General features: G+C 46.8%; 1 protein-coding gene across 4 annotated transcripts in view; it reads right to left on the bottom strand.

Annotated features, from left to right (window-relative positions):
• The window catches only part of LOC146808505 (transient receptor potential cation channel subfamily M member 2-like), a 2,014,188-nt gene that overhangs the window by 731,379 nt on the left and 1,264,397 nt on the right, over nucleotides 1–18,412 (bottom strand). For all 4 annotated transcript variants that reach the window (XM_085623584.1, XM_085623586.1, XM_085623585.1 and 1 more), the window contains one exon: nucleotides 4,907–5,082. In XM_085623584.1, coding sequence (XP_085479710.1) covers nucleotides 4,907–5,082 — 176 coding nt within the window. The remainder of the gene's footprint in view (nucleotides 1–4,906; nucleotides 5,083–18,412) is intronic.

Below are 18,412 nucleotides of genomic sequence, written 5' to 3'. Positions count from 1 at the left end.
AATCATGTGATCAATCTTTCAAGCTAATCAAACAAAGAATTGTAGATGTACCTGCTTTACAACCTTTTCTTGAAGGCAGAACCACCATTGTAACTGTTGACGCTTGTGAATATGGTCTTGGAGCTGTTCTCACCCAAAATGACAATGGAAGTAAATTCACCATAGGATTCGCTTCCAGAGCTCTCAGACCCATTGAATGTAAGTACTCAGTGATTGAAAAAGAACTATTTGCCTGTGTCTGGAGTGTAGAAAAATTTAAAGCATATGTTTGGGGTAGACCATTCATACTCAAAACTGATCACTCTCCTCTAGTGACTATACTTTCTGGTAAGAACATTAAACGTACAACAGCTCGTATCTCAAGGTTGGCAGCAAAACTTCTTGAATTCTCTTTCTCCATTCAATATATTCCTGGTGGAATAAATTCACGTGCAGACTCTCTCTCCAGGCTCCCTATTGATGAAAATGAAAACCAAGAGTGGGAAACAGAGATTGAGAAGTGTTTCATTGCATACATAGGAGATACTACTTTTTCCTAGAAAGAGTGGATTAGTGCCATTCAATCCGATCTTATTCTTAACCAAGTCATTAATTTTGTGAAATCTGGATGGCCAAAAGAAACCTTGCTACAACATGAACTTCAAACATTTTGGAAAGTCTTAGACAAACTATATCTTGAAGGTGACATTTTAGTTAGTGGAGATAAATTAGTAGCTCCTTCTTGTTTTCGTCAACGCCTAATTAATTTAGCGCATGGTGGTCACTTAGGATCCACCCTTACCAAGAAAAAGATTAGAGAGAGTTTCTGGTGGCCTTGTATGGACTTTGAAGTTGAGGAATTTGTGTCCAACTGCGCTAAATGCAAAGTCAGTGACAAGGTCTTAATAACCCAGCCTGAAACTCAATCAATCAATCACTGCCCCACGAAGGCTTGGCAACCCATAGGAATAGATTTCTTAGGTCCTTACCAAATTCTTCCAAACTACATGAAGTACTTTATTGTAATGGTTGATCATCTATCTAGATGGGTCGAAGTTGAAGCAATTTCTGAACCCACTACTAAAAAAGCGATCGAATGTTTTCAAAGAGTGTTCTCAAGAGAAGGTCTTCCTGGTGAGATTCTTACCGATAACGGAGTCCAGTTTACTTAAACTGAAACGTCTTCCTTTTTAGAAAATTGCGCCATAAAACATCTTAGAACACCTCTCTATCATCCCCGAAGTAATGGTAAAGTCGAACGTTTTAATAAAGTACTTGTGGAATGTATACAATCATCCATCAAAAGTAATTCATGTGTTGCTAAGTCCATTCAAGAACTAGTTTGGTCTCATTGTACCACTTCACACTCTGTAACAGGGAAGTCTCCTTTCGAACTGATGAGAGGGAGAGAAGCAATAACTGAACTCTGTCCGTTTTGGACCACAAAGATTTCTAAGAAAAATTGAACCATAGGTGACTGGTGGAAATCAGCTAAACTTAAGTCCAATCTCGCAAAGTTTAAAAAATCTACCCAAGCCAACCACAATTTAAAGAAAGAATGTAGATTGAGAATTTGTGATTGGGTGCGTGTGAAAAACCCAATTCTTCTCAGCAAAGGTCTGTCCAAATTTAAAGATCCTGTCCAAGTTTGTCAATTAGGGAAGAACTCTGTTAAGCTTTCTGATGGAAATTGGAGGGGTATGTCTCGAGTAGCACTTGTTCCTCACAATGCTATACCTAACAACACTGAGAAATGTTCATTACAACACTCTTCAAAGGACATCAAAGCACATCCTAAAAATAGTTTAATCATTAGAAAGAGTTCTCGCACATCTGTACGACCTAAGACTTGGAATGATTTTGTCAATTATTGAGTTTTCTTTTGACAATGTTGAAAACAATATTGCATTTGCTTTTTTGCATTTTCTTTCTTCTTTTTCTTTCTTTTCCTTCTTTATCCTCTTGTTCATCTACCTCTTTTCTGTTTCTTCCTTGTTTTCCTTCTCTATTTTTTTTTTTAGGAGGGTATGGATACAATGTTTCACAAGTATTATACTTTTGTTTACAAACCTCTTTGTTCTGTAAAAAGGGAGATGTGTGGTAATGTAAGCCTTTGGCTTAGAATGTCCAGCTGTTAGAATGCGTCATGAAGTCACTGAAGCTCTGCATTCTGACTGTTAGCAGTTGCTCCACTGCCCCTTCATGAAGAGATGTATCTTACTGAATAAACCCTGCATCTTCCCTACAAGCTGCTGTGAATCATCTTAACTTCAGGTGGTGGATCCAGAAGTGGTATTTCCCGGTTCCACAGGTCACAAAGGCAGTTCTTGGAGCTTCTTCTAGAACAGGGCTGCTGTTCTTGGGAGTTCTGGTCTTTGTTGAAGGCAGAAGTCCATCCAGAGGTTTTTGGAGGCTGCTGATTTCCGGGACGAGCCATCGGTTTTCGCAGGATCTTTGAGGGCTGAAGTCAGGCCAGTAGGGCTGGGGCAAACCCAGTGGGTGTTTTCAGTTTTCTTCAGCTGCATAACTCTTCTTTGTCCTCTTCTTTCGTAGGTCATTAGGAATTAAGAATTAAGGTTCAGGGGTGCCCCTAAATACTCAATGTTGGGGTGTTACAGGGGCTGAAAGGTAGTAGCCAATGGGCTACTTACCTTTAGGGTGACTACACCCTTTGTATGTCCGCTCCCTTTGTGGAGGGGGCATACTCCTAATCCTATTGGCTGAAATCCTCAAAAATAATATGGAGGATTTTCAAAGGAGGAGATCACTTCTGCTCAGGACACCTTAGGGTGGTCATGGCTGAGAAGGGAAACATCTCTCCTGCTTACCAATTTTCCCTCCAACCTTGCTGCCAAAAGTGGGGCTTAGTCAGGGAGGGCAGGCATCTCCACTAGCTGGAGAGGCCCTGGCTATCATAGTAAAGGGCAGGAAGCTTTTGAGGCGCATCACCCTTCAATGTTGTTCCTGCTTGGGAGTAGGTGTGAAGCACCTCGACCCAGAACAGACTTGGCTTCTGATCCACAAGCGCACAAGACCCCCACTTCAGGGGGTCAGAAATATGTCTAGAAGTGGCAGGCTGGTGCAGCCCAGTCAGGTACACACTAGTGGTTTGGTTAATTTTTCAGGGGGGACCTTTGAGGTGCCCTTTGAGTGCATTTATTAATGAATCCAACACTGGCATCAGTGTGGGCTCATTAATCTGAGATGTTTGGTACTAAACTACTTGGGATTCAGTGATGCCATCATGGAGCTGTGGAACTCGTATTGACAAGCTCTCAGCCCATATACTCGGTATGGCTTCACTATGCACTTATAATGTCTAAGAATAGACTTAGACACTAGAGGGGCTTATCTGCTCATGCAGTTCTTTTTTTTGTGCAAATCTCCTTATTGATTTTATCTTTTTTAATATACACAATTCCTGCATGCAAGCAGTAATGGACTTTGGTTTGTATCATGGATATGGTACATGTATGCATCTATGTCCCAATTGCTGTATCTAAACAGTAGAAATATGATTAAGTACAGACTCTTGAGTGTAACCTCAACTCACATCCCTTAATTAAGCGAGAGAGGAAATGAGAGACATAGAAGCAGGACAATCATCATCTGCACATGTAGTTATGCCCACATTAGAGGTATAGTGCACCCTGGCTTAAGGCTGCAAGGCCTGCTGTAGGGGTGCCTTACCTATGACTCTTGCAGTGCTGGCAGGCCTGGCATGCAGGGATGTGTGCCAGGTCGACTCTTCTCTTTGAGCTGAAACAAAACACGCAGGCTGCAGTAGCAGTGTGCATGTGTTTGGTGAGGGGTCTCTTAGGGTGACATTATGCATGCTGCAGCCCTCAGAGACCCTCTCTTGTCACAATGCTATTGGTTCCACTGGTACCTTTTACAAGGGGCCCAATATGTGGGCCAGAGGTGTGTCAATTGTGGAAACAAAGGTACAGTTTTGGAAAAGAACGCAGGTACTGGAAGCCTGGTTGCAGGAACCCAGTGCACATTCAGTCAAAGATGCATCAGTCAGGTAAAATGTGGAAGGTAACCGTGCAAAAGGGGGCACTTCACTACACTGTTTATTTAAAATCTCTTTTTTCCTGTCTCTATGATTTCTCATTGCTGTACATAGTAAAGGAACTATTCAATTTTAACAGGTTGTGGTATAAATAATTTAGGGTTCCTGTGCTCTTATGAGTTATGTGTCATATATCCTACGTAGACAAACACATAATAGTTCAACAAAGTGAAATGAGTAATTTTCCCCTGGTATATCATGTCAGCACCCATATATAGGTGGTCTGTGTTGTAGGTAGGACTATATTGTAGCTAGGTCTTTGTTCTGTTGTTACATTGTTCATGCACCTATTATGGAACTTCAGCAATGTCAATGACTGTGATATCATCAGCATTAAGGTCATCAGACATCACCTCCTGGTAAGATTTAGAATGAAATGTCATATGATGTCACATACTTTGAGATCATTACGGTCGTAGGATGTGTGAACTCACTTCTCCTACGCCTAGTATTTTGGGAATCAGTATCCCTGGAAAAAAGCCTCCAGCGCTGAATGTGACATGAGAAATCTCTGAGGAGAGGACGTGAAGAAGCAAGTTCACATGATGCATGAGTGGAGGTAGACAAAGGATCCGATAAGACCATTAAAAAAATTAAACTTCACTCATAATAGGAGGAGAGGACGTGGAAAGGCAAGGTCACATAATACAGAAGAGAAGATAGTCAGAGGATCAGATGAGACGGAATTGTTAAAATGTACCCTTTACTCACTGAGGTATAAGAGGAGGTGAGCAAAGGATCCCAGGAGATGTCATTGGGACATAATTGAGAAATGTACACTCACTAAGAGAGAATATGTGGTAGACAAAGAATCATATAATACAGAATTGAAGAAATGTGCCCTTTACTCACCAAACTCGCTACTGTTTTGCTTCTTCAGTACTACATTTCTGACCAAGTAGTACAGGTGGTTCAAGAGGATAAAGGGCGGTGGGGCAGGAGGTCGGTTGCTGTATTCCTTGACCAGCTTATGGCGCTGGAACTTCCAGATCTGATCGGTTTTGTCTTGCACATCAGAGATGGTATAGCTGAGAGCACGATTAGCAAATACAAAAAGTTAGATGGTGGAATGCATTTTAAAAGGAACAACACAGAAAAACAATGAAAAGAAGTATAACATCAACACATACCGGAGAGTAATAAAAGATAAAGTAATCACTTTTGGAGAGGAAGAATGAGTGCACTAGAAAAGGCAAGCAAATTAGCGAGAATTAAGAATGCAGATGGGAAGGAGAAAATAGCTAGCAGAAAAATAAAAAAAGGAATTGGAAAACATGTGAGGGAAAATTAAGCAAAATGTACAACAGCTGAGCAACGCTGTCACTTACTCTGATTATGAATGCACTGCCCTAAACCAGAGGAAAAAGAAGGCCTGTAGCAGAGTCAAATGTTGCCACAAGTGGTTCAAGGACAACTTTAAATGCGTCCGGGGAGGGTTTGCAATTCATGTGAGAACAAAGGCCATTAGATTAGACTGGATATACTATTTTGAATAGATCTACAGGAAGCTTTCCAACCTGTTCAGGGAAAAAGTAGTGCCTGATCTGGACTTTGGTAGGCAGAGGTAAAGCCATCAGTATGGCAGAGTGCTTTACTTCCACTACACTGAGGAACCTTTGCCATCCAAATCTAGAAATGTCAAAATAATGATACGTCCTTCAAACTTTTAACATGTTCTTGTATTTTCAAAAACAAAATCCTCCACTGTGGTCTTTGCTGATGTGGGGCTAATTTTCAGTTTAATTTCCATTATCCCCTACCACCAAGCAACACCTCTGACCCCTGGTCTAAGTCCTGCTCTCTCCCCAGCAGCTCCGCTGTGTGCGCTCTGCCGCTGACACCACCGACCTCCACCTGGTAGGTTCGAGGCCGCTACTGCCCGCTGTTATCCGCTTCTGTGCCCGGTCTTTGCCCTTGTTTTTTGTATTTCGTTTTTGTGAATCTGCTTGTCTTGTTTTTGTTACTATTTGTTGTGCTCGTTCTGTTGTGCCCATTCAATTGTCCACTTTTGCGTCTCCTCTCCTTCCCGCCACTGCTGCCCCTGCGGTCCCTCCCCCCAGACGCTCCCTGCTCCTGCCTCCCAGCTGCACGTCCCTCCCCCTTCCCTAATTAATGGCGGCCGCTGCACGGTCGCACCACTGGCGTGCCAAAGGCAAGCACGTCTGCCCCGGTCTGCGACCCAACCGCGACCAGGGCCGGGGTCGCTGGATCACCGACCATCCATCGCTACGGCTCAGCTGCCCTCCTTGTTCTCAACACCGGAAGAAGAAACAACTGCCAGCAATCCACCCCAGGCAAAACCTACAGTCAGTTCTCCTGCCGCCACTGCCACCAGACCTTCATCACCGCCCCCACCGCTAACCCCGCTGACGCCCTAAGATGCATCCTCCTCAATGTGCGCTCCATACACAGACACGCCGTGGAGATCTGGTACCTCCTGGACACACTCGCACCTGACGTCGCCTTCTGTACGGAAACTAGGACCAACGCCTCCTCTGCCCCGGACATCGCCATCCCAGACGGATACAAGATCCAGAGGAAGGACCACCCCAACCACCCAGGAGGAGGTCTCGCCATCGCACAGAAAAACTCCCTCTGCCTCTCCACCGCCAGCGGCACCTTCCCTACCACCGAACACCTGGGCTTCCAGGTCCAGACCAGCCCCAAATCCACACTCAGAGGTACACTCACCTGCAGACCCCCCTGCCCCTGGGCCCTCTTCAGAGACTCTTTCACCGACCTCATTGCACCCCACACCATCGCCTCCACAGACTACATACTCATTGGTGACCTGAACTTCCACCTCAACAACTCCAGTGACCCTAACTCCACCACCCTCCGGGACAATGTTGCCAACATTGGACTGAAACAACTCGTCACCACACCAACCCATAATGTAGGACACACTCTCAACCCCATCTTCGCAGGAGAAAACAGCGTCCACTTCAGTCACACCACGCTACACCGTGGACCCGACCGACCACCACTGGGTACACTTCCTCGTCGACAAACCTAAGTCACCCAAACCTGCTCCGCGCCCCCCGTGAAGGAACTGGTGCAGAGTCACCGAGGAGCAGCTCAACTCCACCCTCAACCACAACACTCCCACCGCTACAACCGACGCCAACCTCGCAGCCAGCGAATTCCACACATGGATCTCACACTACGCAGACAAGCTTGCCTCGTTACTCAACTCCGACACACACCCTCCTCCTGGACACCGATCACCACCGAAGACACAGCCTCAATCATGAAAAGCATCCACTCCAGGGCCCCCACAGACTCCTGCCCAACACACATCTACCACAGAGCCACCACTGCCATAGCACCTGAATTTACGACGCACCATGAACGCACCTTCGAGACCGGCACTTTCCCTGACGACCGGAAATGTGCAGAAGTGATATCCCAGTTCAAGAAGCCCTCAGTAGATCCAACTGACCTCAAGAACTACTGGCCCATCTCACTCCACCCCTTTGCGGCAAAAGTCGCAGAAAAGACCATTAACACAGAACTGACAAGGTTCATCGAAAACACCATCTTCGACCCTTCCCAATCTGGATTCCGCGGCAAACACAGCTCCGAGACCGCCATACACGCCGCCACAGATGACATTCACACCCTCCTTGACCAAGGTCACATCGCAGCCCTGATTCTACTCAACCTATTAGCAGCATTCAACATCGTCTCCCACCAGAATCGCCCTCGACTGGATCCTATCGTTCCTCACCAGCAGAAGCCAAAGGATCAGACTGCCACCCTTCGTCTCCGAACCCATGAAAAACAACTGGGGATTGCCCCAAGGATCATCGCTCAGCCCAACCCTCTTCAACATCTACATGGCCCCCCCTTGCCGCCATCGTCTGCCAGCACGGCCTCAGCATAGTATCCTACACGGACGACACCCAGATCATCCTCTCCCTCACCAAGGACCCCACCACAAGACTCAACTTTCAGGAAGGAATGCAGGACGTCGCAACCTGGATGTGCAACAGCTGCCTGAAATTCAACTTGGAGAAGACAGAAGTCCTCAGAACCACCCCTTCGGCATGGAACAACACCAGGTGGCCCACTGCCCTCGGCATCTCCCCAACCCCCACGGACCAAACCAAAAACCTCGGCATCATACTCAACTCCTCCCTCTCCATGAATCGACAGGTCAACGCCATCGCCTCCAGCTGCTTCTACACCCTCAGCATCCTCTGTAAACCTTTCAAATGGATCTCCCCCGAGTCAAGGAAGACAGACACCAACCTACTTATCACCAGCAGACTGGACTACGGAAACGCCCTCTGCGCCGGTATAAACAAGTCTCTACTCCGCAAGCTCCAGATGATACAGAACACCGCCGCCAGACTCATCCTCGATATCCCATGACATGAGCACATCAGCCAACACATACGGGATCTCCACTGGCTCCCTGTCGAGAAGAGAGTCACTTTCAAGCTACTCACCCACGCCTATAAATGCCTACACAACACCGAACACCAATATCGCAACAACAAAATTACCTTCCACGCACCCAAAACGAACCTTCGATCTGCCAACCTCGCCGAACGCCGAAACCCCACGTATTTGCAGAGTCAAAACAGAGGGAAGAGCCTTCTTCTACATCGTGGCCAAGACCTGGAACGAGCTCCCAATCGACATCAGACATGTCCTCTCCCTGAACACTTTCAGGAAGGCCCTCAAGACCTGAGCGGAACTGCTGACCCCCCCCAGCGCCTTGAGACCCTCATGGGTGAATAGCGCACTTACAATTCCCCTGATTGATTGATTGATTACCACCATGTTTTACCAGGTTAAATCCCTTAATATGTCAACGACGAAGCCAGAGCAGTCTCTGTCGCTGACATACTTAAAGGTCCGCCCATCTGTAAATTAGGCAGGTGGACCTTAAATTTGGTGGAGAGGGTACTTCGTCGCTATTGCAATGGTGTACCTTCTCCGCCAAACTCTAAGGTTTTCATTTAAATCTCGGAGGATGGAATACTCTGTCACAAACGTGACAAATATCCCGTCCGCTGTATTATGATCTCAATAGGATATAATGGGATCATAACACAGTGGATGGGCATCTCCATCACATTTGTGACAGAGTATTCCCCTCCACCAAGATCTAAATTAGGCCTTAAGTATGGTATTCATATGGACTGACAATGGTAAGGGAGCAGACAACATGTTAGGAAATGCATGCTTGATCCACAATTCATTTGAGCAGAATACTAAATATTGGTTAAAATTTTACTTAAGGGAGGCACACTATGGATCTAATCGGTCCAATGGTAGTGGGACATTATCTCCACCCACTGTTTGCGCCCCTTAGTTTTGCATTGCTTAAGTCTTGTTTGATGCCTGCTCTAGCCTTACCTCTGTGAGGGTCTCCTGGCTATAATCTATTTCTGCTAAAATTGAACTTGTTACAGTCTGAGTGCTGCGCCCTTCCACCACCCCTGCTTACTCTAAGCAGTTACTCTCAAGGGGTGGGCCATACCTACCTCCACAAGGTGGACTTGTCTTCAGATTCTGAATGTGCTTGGCCCATGGAGCTAAGCAACATTTCTGAAACCCTAGCTCCTTTCTGAACCAAAGTCCCACCTCCAGACCTTTTGGAAAAGAACTAGTATGTGTGGCCTCAATTAAGAAAGGTAAGGAATCTACGTCTAGAAGTCTCTATCAGATCAACCTTGGTTTAAACAGTGACTCAACTATAATTCAATTGTTGTGAAAAGCTCTTACTTTGAGCCAGAGGCATGAATGCCAGAATCTAAATATGGTTATTCACAACAACTAGGTTACAGTATTGGGGAAAAACAGTTTTCCACTGCTGTGACCACTAGGGGAAGTGCTTGCTTCTCTGGTGGTTCCCCACCTCCCCCTCAGGCTCTAGAGAAACTAAATGAAGCAGCCAAATTTATCTGTTAGGGTTTCCTGCCTTCATCAGCCTTTCTTGTGTCTCTGCAGATCCAATTGCCACATTCACTGGCAGCTGTGGGTTTCTTTAGAGCCTGCGATGGCATGGTATTCAGAGCTGCAATGACACAGCTCTGAGAGAGCCTGTCAGCTGAGTAATGCCTCTCAACTCCATGGAGAGGATTGAATACTGCTTCACCTGGTAGGCAGCGGGAAGGCACAGAGTACGTGGCACAAAGCCATTTATTACTTTTTACTATATTTGAGCAAAGCAAGAATTTGCTACAGAGAGGATCTGATCTAGTAGAGACTCTATCTTGTCGCAAATTACTTACCTTTGAATATCCCCAGGCATCAGACTGAATCCGGAAGATCTTCAAGCAATACCCCTGTGCAACAGTAGGTGGCGTCCTCTGCACCGGAAGTGGCGGGAGCAGTATCTATATCAGCACCACCTAAGAATGCTGACTAAAGACTAAAGCCCTGAAAGGGGTGTCCCTCATACCTGAATCAGTTCACAAAACAGGGAGGATCGGTAAGGAATCTGCAGCTAGAAAGAGTCTCTACCAGATAAGGCTCTACCGAAGGTAAGTAACTTGTTCATTTGACAAAGACTTATTTACCGCTGAATAGATACCCAAGCAATACCTCGCTGGAGTTGGGTCTGCAAATCTGATTAAACCAAAAAATCCTGTAGGTCTGAACGGGTGAAGTGCCCGTCATGACGGGCCTGACTGTACAGGCAGTAATATTTTGTGAATAATGTGTACATGCCCATGTTGCTGTCTAACACATCTTCAAGAGAGGAATGCTGCACGCTAACACCGTGGTTGCATCCTTGGCTCTGGTAGAGGCAGCCCGGAAGCCCGTAGGGAGCTGGTTCTGGGCCAATGCGCAGCAAATCTGAATACACTGGACAATTCATCATGAGATGCCTTTCTGTATGGCGTTCCCTTTCTTTGCTCTCACATAAATCACAAAGAGTTGGTCATCCCCCAGAACTATCTTATACAGTCAAGGTAGAACAACAATGCTCTTATTGGGGCCAGTCAGTGGAGTCTCTCCTTTCTCTTCTTTGGAGGAATGAGGTGGAGCAAAGAAGGTAGGAAAGGTGATGTTGTGGTCCACATGGAACGGAGTGACAACCTTTGTAAGCAATGAGGCTTGTGTCTGGAGCGTTAGTTTGTCTAGGCAAAAGGTGGCATAAGGAGGGTGTGCCGAGAGCGCTTGTAGTTCGGTAACCCTCCTGGCCAATGTTATGACCAATACAAGGCAGTTTTAATGTTCAGCAGCCTAAGAGGACAACTGTGTGGAGGCTCGACTGCTGCACACACGAGAAAGGTTAGGACCAGGTTAAGGTCCCACTGAGGCATGATAAAGGGCTTTGGTGGAAATATACATTGCAAGCCTTTAAGGAACCTAGCCACAACCAGTAACATAGAATGGTGCCCAGATGAGAAAGGTAAGGACCAGGTTGAGGTCCCACTGAGGCATGATAAAGGGCTTAGGTGGAAACATATGTTGCATACCTTTAAGGAAACTAGCCACAACCAGTGGCATAAAAATGAAAAGATAGTCTGGCCACTGCAAATACACCAAGGAAGACAGGTAACCCTTAACGGTGCCCAAAGCTGAGACGTGTTGGGTAAAAGGCAGTGCAAACTATAGTACTTGTGAGAGGTGCAGCTAAGAGGTCGACATTTTGAGAGACACACCATGATACAAACTTTTCCCACTGAGAAACGTATACTGTCTTGGTAGAGGGATGCATTACTGGCAGAATAATATCACAAACTTCAGGAGGAAGGTCACAATCTGTCAACTGTCACCGCTCAATCTCCATGCATGGAGGCGGAAGGTGTGCAGGTTTGGGTGCAGGACCCCTCCCTGTTGCTGTGACATAAGAACCTCTCAAAGAGGCATCCTGACCGGAGGACCAATGGTCATGCTCAATGGCTTGGGAGACCAGACTCTCGTGCCCAATCCAGAGACATAAAAATGACTTCAGCTCATTTGTTCCTGATCTTCTGAGAACTCGGGGCAGGAGTGGTATTGGCGTAAATGAGTACAAAAAGCCGGAGTTCGACTCAAGACGAAAAACGTCTCTGAGCAAGAGCCGACTAGGAAGCTCCAGCATGTAGAACTGCTGATACTGTGCGTTCTTGGCTGTGGAAAACAGATCTAACCAAGCCACTCCCCACTGCTGAAAGAGAACTTGAAGAACCACCTCTGTGTGGAGATGCCATTCTTGATCCGCTAGGCATCCTCAGCTGAGCTTGTCCACCCTAGTGTTTAGAGAGCCTGACAGGTGCTTGCAGAAAGCTGACTCTGTATATAGTATATCAAAAAGAGGTATAGAGTAAAGTCGATAATACCTTACTCTAAATTTAGTGGTAGCCAGGCTGAGCAGTTAGGCTTATCAGAGGGTAGTGTAAATGCATTTGTTGTACATAGTCAAACAAGGCAATAACACACACTCAATGACCAACTCCAGGCCAATGTTTATACAAATATTTCTTTAGTTTCTTTTTGTCCAAAGCTGGCTCTTCATATTCTATACCAAAGTAAGGTATAGTGTGCACAGAGTCCAGTAGATCCCTAGAGGTATAGCAGAGGCTGGAATTGGTAAGTACTAACCATTCTCTCTATGGTAGTGTGAGCGAGCAGTTAGGCTTATCCAGAGGGTGTGTTAAGCATTTATTGTATTCACTTAATGAAGACTGGCAGAGCACACTCAGAGACTGAATACAGACAATTGGGTAAGTATAAAAAAGGTATACGTAAGGCTTTATTTGTAAACCAATTCAACAAAAAACAAGAGCAACACATATAACCCTTTGAACTGGGTATAGCTAACCAGCTTAAGCAAAATTGTTCACATGACCAGGATTAAAATAGTGTGCACCACCAGTCAAAAGGTCATAGACTGTGGTGACTAATTAACTACTCAAGCTACTGCAAAAACAGCCGGCCTCCGGCTTCAGGCTCATAGCTATGCCGGTTCACCGACGGAGAGAGCGGTGTTCCTTTCCTGAGCGTTTGCCAGGTGGAGGTTGGTGACTCACCCAGTCTTGACGGGTGAAGGTGAAACACACCAGTTACGGACACATGTCAAGTGGTTTCGTGTGTCTTTTGTATCCTTTATCTGTGTGGTTCTCACACAGTTGTGTTTTTGCAGTAGCTTGAGTGGTCCTGATGAAAGCCTAGCCTCCTTTTAGGCGTGATGGCTGAAACATGTCGACCAATATTTGTTAATTAGTCACCACAGTCTATGACCTTTTGACTGGTGGTGCACACTATTTTAATCCTGGTCATGTACGGCTGCCATTACTCTTTTCCTCTGTTTGCCGTTCTTGAACTAGTTTTAACCACACATTTTTCACCTAACTGTTTTCTGATCAGCACTGCACCCCTCACTTACATTACTAGCTCATCATTTGTGGATTTAGTTTATCCTCCATTGTATTTCAAAACATCCCTGAGCTCCTCCCTCTCAGAGAGGGGGTTGTAGCACCCAGAGGAACGAGGTTTTTCCTCTGGGAGGAGAATCCCAAATGATGAAGCATGTCACCTATGGTGAGTGAGGGATTACGTCCTATAAAGGGATGGCCCCTAGAAGTATCTATCGGGCTTAGTCTGTTCCTACACTTCACCTTATTATTTAATTAGTTTTTGTATTATTAGACCTCAGGGTTTCGTACTGTTTTTGATCTCAACGTTGGGGAACAAACCCTGTGTGGTCTTTACATTTTTCCCTGGGACCCCCTGGCTTTGAACCGTTTATGTGAGGGCATCTCTAAGATGCCTTCTGGGTGCCTTTTACATTAAATCCCAGACTGGCATCAGTGTGGGTTTTATGTGTTGAGAAGTTTGCTACCAAACTTCCCAGGATTCAGTACAGCCATTATGGTGCTGTGGAGTTCGTAATGGCAGACTCCCAGACCATGTATTCTTCATGGCTTTACTGCACTTACAATGTCTAAGAATGGATTTAGATGCTGTAGGGGTACAGTGCTCATGCAACTGTACCCTCACCAGTGGTGTAGTGCACCCAGCTAGAGGGGTGGCTTACCTATACCACAGGCAGTGGGTTGCAAGCATGGCACACAGGTACGTGTCCAAAAATGTGCTGGAATGCACACCCATTCTCTTCCTAATTAGACCTTTATTAGTGAAAGTGCTCCAATGCAAAATGTTTGGCGTGCAAGGCTTGACTCGTGCTATGGCCCAAAAGCACGGTGAAGAAATACCCAAACTTGAGCCGTTGCGCCGTCGCGTCCAGCTGCAAGCCGCACAGCCACTTTGTTACATCAATCAACTTCAAATCCAGTACATCATAGTATTCATAGTAATCATGTTTATTCCAAGTTCATCTTAAATTCACAATGCAGGTAGTGTGATTCACAACTTAAATGCAGCACAAATGCCCATCCAGGCCTTATCCTATGGCATATTAAAATCCACTTTTCATCCCAGGTAGCAATGCGCCTCTTTACGCAATGCATTTCGGGAAGTTTGCCCTTCGTCAGGGATAGCTATAATATGAAAATCAGCCATCAGTAAACTCCATAACATTTAAAAATAAGAAACATATATATGCATAACCCTACCATCTAATCCTTAAACTCCATGCGCAAAACTCATGTTTCGACCAACTGATGAACCGTGACATCTCTAGCCGGTATTTACAACCAATGGTGTTCCTTTCAAAATTATCGTGTAGGCAAATTATTCCATGCCGTCTGTGTGCTGACTTAGACACAGAAACAGAGAAAAACGAAAAACGAAATGATGTACACTTATGCTACGGCTAATAGAATTCTTCCCCACAATGTTTAAACGCTGTGACATGCTGTGACTCCTTTAATTTAAAAAAAGGAAAAGTGCACAAACAGGAAGCTGTTTCAAATTTAACCCCACAACTCTGCCCGACATGCATCCAATCCCTTTACAGCAACACAGTGATTGACAGCTCAATCTGTCACCAACATCCCAATCAAACAATAGACGTAAAGAAGACGTGAAAAACACAAACGGAAACCCACATGTGAACCCGCCTTATTCACCCCAGTATGGAATGTAAGGGCTGAAAGAGCAACACAAAGGGGGACTCAAGTTGGCACCAAGAGCTCACCTCCAGCACCACACCGGCGGATTGGTGCAGGCGTTGACAATGGAAGTCACTGAGGATCTTCGGTTGAGGAAAAAGGCTGCAGGCTCGAACCAGAAGGCTGGCTAAAGGGAACCATTGACTGGAGAGATAACTTTGATAGTTGCTGGGCACCAGGACACCATCGGTTGGGCACCTCAAGGCATGGGGGCTGCGGGTGCAGGGGCGTCATTTGCAGGCCTGGGTGTAGTTCACGGAGTTTTGCTACGCGGAACTCCATGAAGTTACAAAACAACTCCGAAAAATTCCGCAAGTGGCGGAGTGCAGTGCGAACTGCAGTTTGTGCTGGTATTCCTGCCGCTCGGGTAGAAACTCTACCCGAGCGGCAGCTCGCACTCGCTATTTACTGTTCGCGATCGCAAACTTACCATTCGCTGGACATCGCGAAGCGGAGTTTTTTGCACTCTGCTAGCTCCATGGAGTGCGGAGTGCAGAAAACTCTGCAAACTCCGCGAATGGAGCGAAGTTCACTGCCCAGGCCTAGTCAAACAAGTTACTTACCTTTGGTAACGATATATCTGTAAGAAACATTAGTTAGTTATAGATTCCTTACCTTAGAATATTCCCCAGGTGTCAGACTGGATCCGGAAAGTTTTCTTCAGCAGAACCCCTGCGCATCGGAAGGTGGCTTCGGTCAGCTCCTCTTCCGTCGTCAGCGTCGTGGTCGCCGGGATGATGTCGCTGGAGCTACTTAGACGACGCCCTTGTGCGCTGACGTCAATTCTGTACATGACTTTCCGCAGCAGAAATGCAGAGCCATGCAAGACACTGACCACTGGTGCACAATACTAGGGCCTTAAAAAGGGAAATACCTTAACCCTAAAAATTAGTTCGCAGAACAGGGAGGATAAGGAATCTCTAACTAACTAATGTTTCTTACAGATATATCGTTACCGAAGGTAAGTAACTTGTTCATCTGAAAGAAACACGTTAGTTATAGATTCCTTACCTTAGAATACATACCCCAGCAATACCAACCCCAGTGGTGGGTCTGCGAACTAATCTTACACCAGGAAGTCCTTGAGAACAGAACGGCCAATGAATTCGTCTCTCCGGACCCGACTGTCAAGACAGTAGTGTTTGGTAAACGTGTGCAGTGAGGCCCACGTAGCAGCTTGACAGATGTAGGTCAGATGAACGCCTCTACCTAGAGCAGTAGTCGCTGCCGTCGCCCGGGTGGAATGGGCACGCAGCCCCACTGGAGGCTCCTTCTTTACCAGTGAAAAACAGGTCTTAATACACAAAATGACTCATCGGGAGTTGGTACGCTTGTGTACGGCCTGACTTTTCTAGTGAAAGGCAGTGACAACCTTTGGCAGGAAGGATGGACGAGTCCTAAGGACCACTTTGTCTGGATGAACAGATAAGAAAGGAGGCTTAGAAGAAAGAGCCTGGCGCTCACTCACTCTCCTTGCAGAGGTGATGGCCACCAGGAAAGCAGTATTGTGTGTAAGAAGCCTCAATGGACAGTTATGCAAGAGCTCAAAGGGAGCGCACATAAAATAAGTGAGAACAAGATTCAAGTCCCACTGAGGCATTACAAATGGAATAGGAGGAAAGAGGTGCGTTATGCCTTTCAAGAATTGGTTAACAATTGGGGACTTAAAAAAGAGAAGGCTGATCAGGAAGCCTAAGGAAAGCAGAGATGGCTGATATATAGCCCTTGATAGTGCCCAGAGCAGAGCCCTGCTTGGCCAAACAAAGGAGGAACAAGAGAAACTCAGAAAGAGGGGCAGAAAGTGAATTCACAGCCTTTGCCATGCACCATGCCACAAATTTGTTCCACCTGCAGGCGTATACCATCTTAGTGGAAGGATGCCTGGATGCCAACATTACATCACAGACTTCAGGAGGCAGGTCGATAGATGTCAACTGCCACTGCTCAATCTCCACGGAAGGAGACTGGACAGGTTCGGGTGGAGGACTGTCCCCTGCTGCTGCGACAGAAGACCCTCCCGAAGGGGAAGGCGAGTCAGAGGGTCGATGGCCATGTTGAGCAGCTCGGGACACCAGACTCTTCGTGCCCAATCCGAAGCCACAAGAATGATTTGGGCCCGGTCGCGCCTGATCTTCTTCCACACTCTGGGCAGAAGTGGTATAGACGGAAAGGCGCACAACAGACCGCAACTCAACTCGTGACGAAAAGCGTCGCCGAGCGAGTGCTGCCTTGGAAATTCCAACCCACAGAACTGCTGACATTGCGCGTTCTCTTCGGTGGTGAATAGATCTAACCAAGGCTCTCCCCACTGTTGAAAGAGACCTTGCACCACCGAGGTCCATCATGCACCTGCGACTGAGTTCGTCCATCCTGGCGTTCAGAGAACCTGCCAGATGTTGAACCACCAGGGAAATGCCCTGATGTTCTAGCCATGTTCAGAGGCAGAGGGCCTCTTGACATAGGGTCCACGACCCTCCCCAGCCTTGTTTGTTGCAGTAGTACATGGCAGTGGTTTGGTTCGCAAACAGCTGCACTACTCTTCCCTGGACAGAGGGAAGCAATGCCTTGAGTGCAAGACGGAACCCCCGAGTTCTAGAAGGTTGATTTGGAGCCAGGACTCGGCCGCAGACCAGCGGCCTCTAATCTCCGCCTCTCTCATGTGGCCGCCCCATCCCAGAAGTGATGCATCGGTCTCCACTGTAAAATCTGGTTGGGGAAGGGAGAGGGATCTGCCGTTGACTTAATCCTGGTTCGTGAGCCACCACTGCAATTGTCGTGCAGTGCCCTCCGAGATCTGGACGCAATCGGACAGATTCCCCTGATGCTATGCCCTCTGGAACTTCAGGTCCCACAGCAGAGCCCACATATGCCATCTGGCAAGATCGACCAGCAGGATGCAGGAGGCCATGAGGCTCAGCAGCCTCAGGGTCAGCCTGACTGAAACCCAGGATAGAGGCCGGAAGATCAGAATCATAGCCCGAATATTCCGGGCTCGCTGTTCGGGAGGATAAACCGGAAACTGCGTTGTGTCCAGAACCGCTCCGATGAAAAGGAGCTTCTGAGAGGGAATCAGGTGTGACTTTGGCACGTTGATGGAGAACCCCAGCAAATGCAAGAGGTTGGCCATAGTCAGGAGATGGGACACAACTGTCTGGGGCGAGCCCGACTTCAACAGCCAGTCGTCGAGATAGGGAAAGACTGAAACCCCTGATCTGCGCAGATGAGCAGCGACCACCGCGATCACTTTCGTGAACACCCGAGGAGTCATGCGTCATCATCGGGCGTTGCTCCTTGTGCGGGTGGCGCTTCAGTCCCCCACGGACCCCGAGAGAGGGCT

The sequence above is a fragment of the Triturus cristatus genome, chromosome 8 (assembly GCF_964204655.1).
Source record: "Triturus cristatus chromosome 8, aTriCri1.1, whole genome shotgun sequence".
NCBI lineage: Eukaryota > Metazoa > Chordata > Amphibia > Caudata > Salamandridae > Triturus > Triturus cristatus.
The sequence above is the reverse complement of the archived record's forward strand: the minus strand, read 5'-3'. Positions and strand labels throughout refer to the sequence as shown.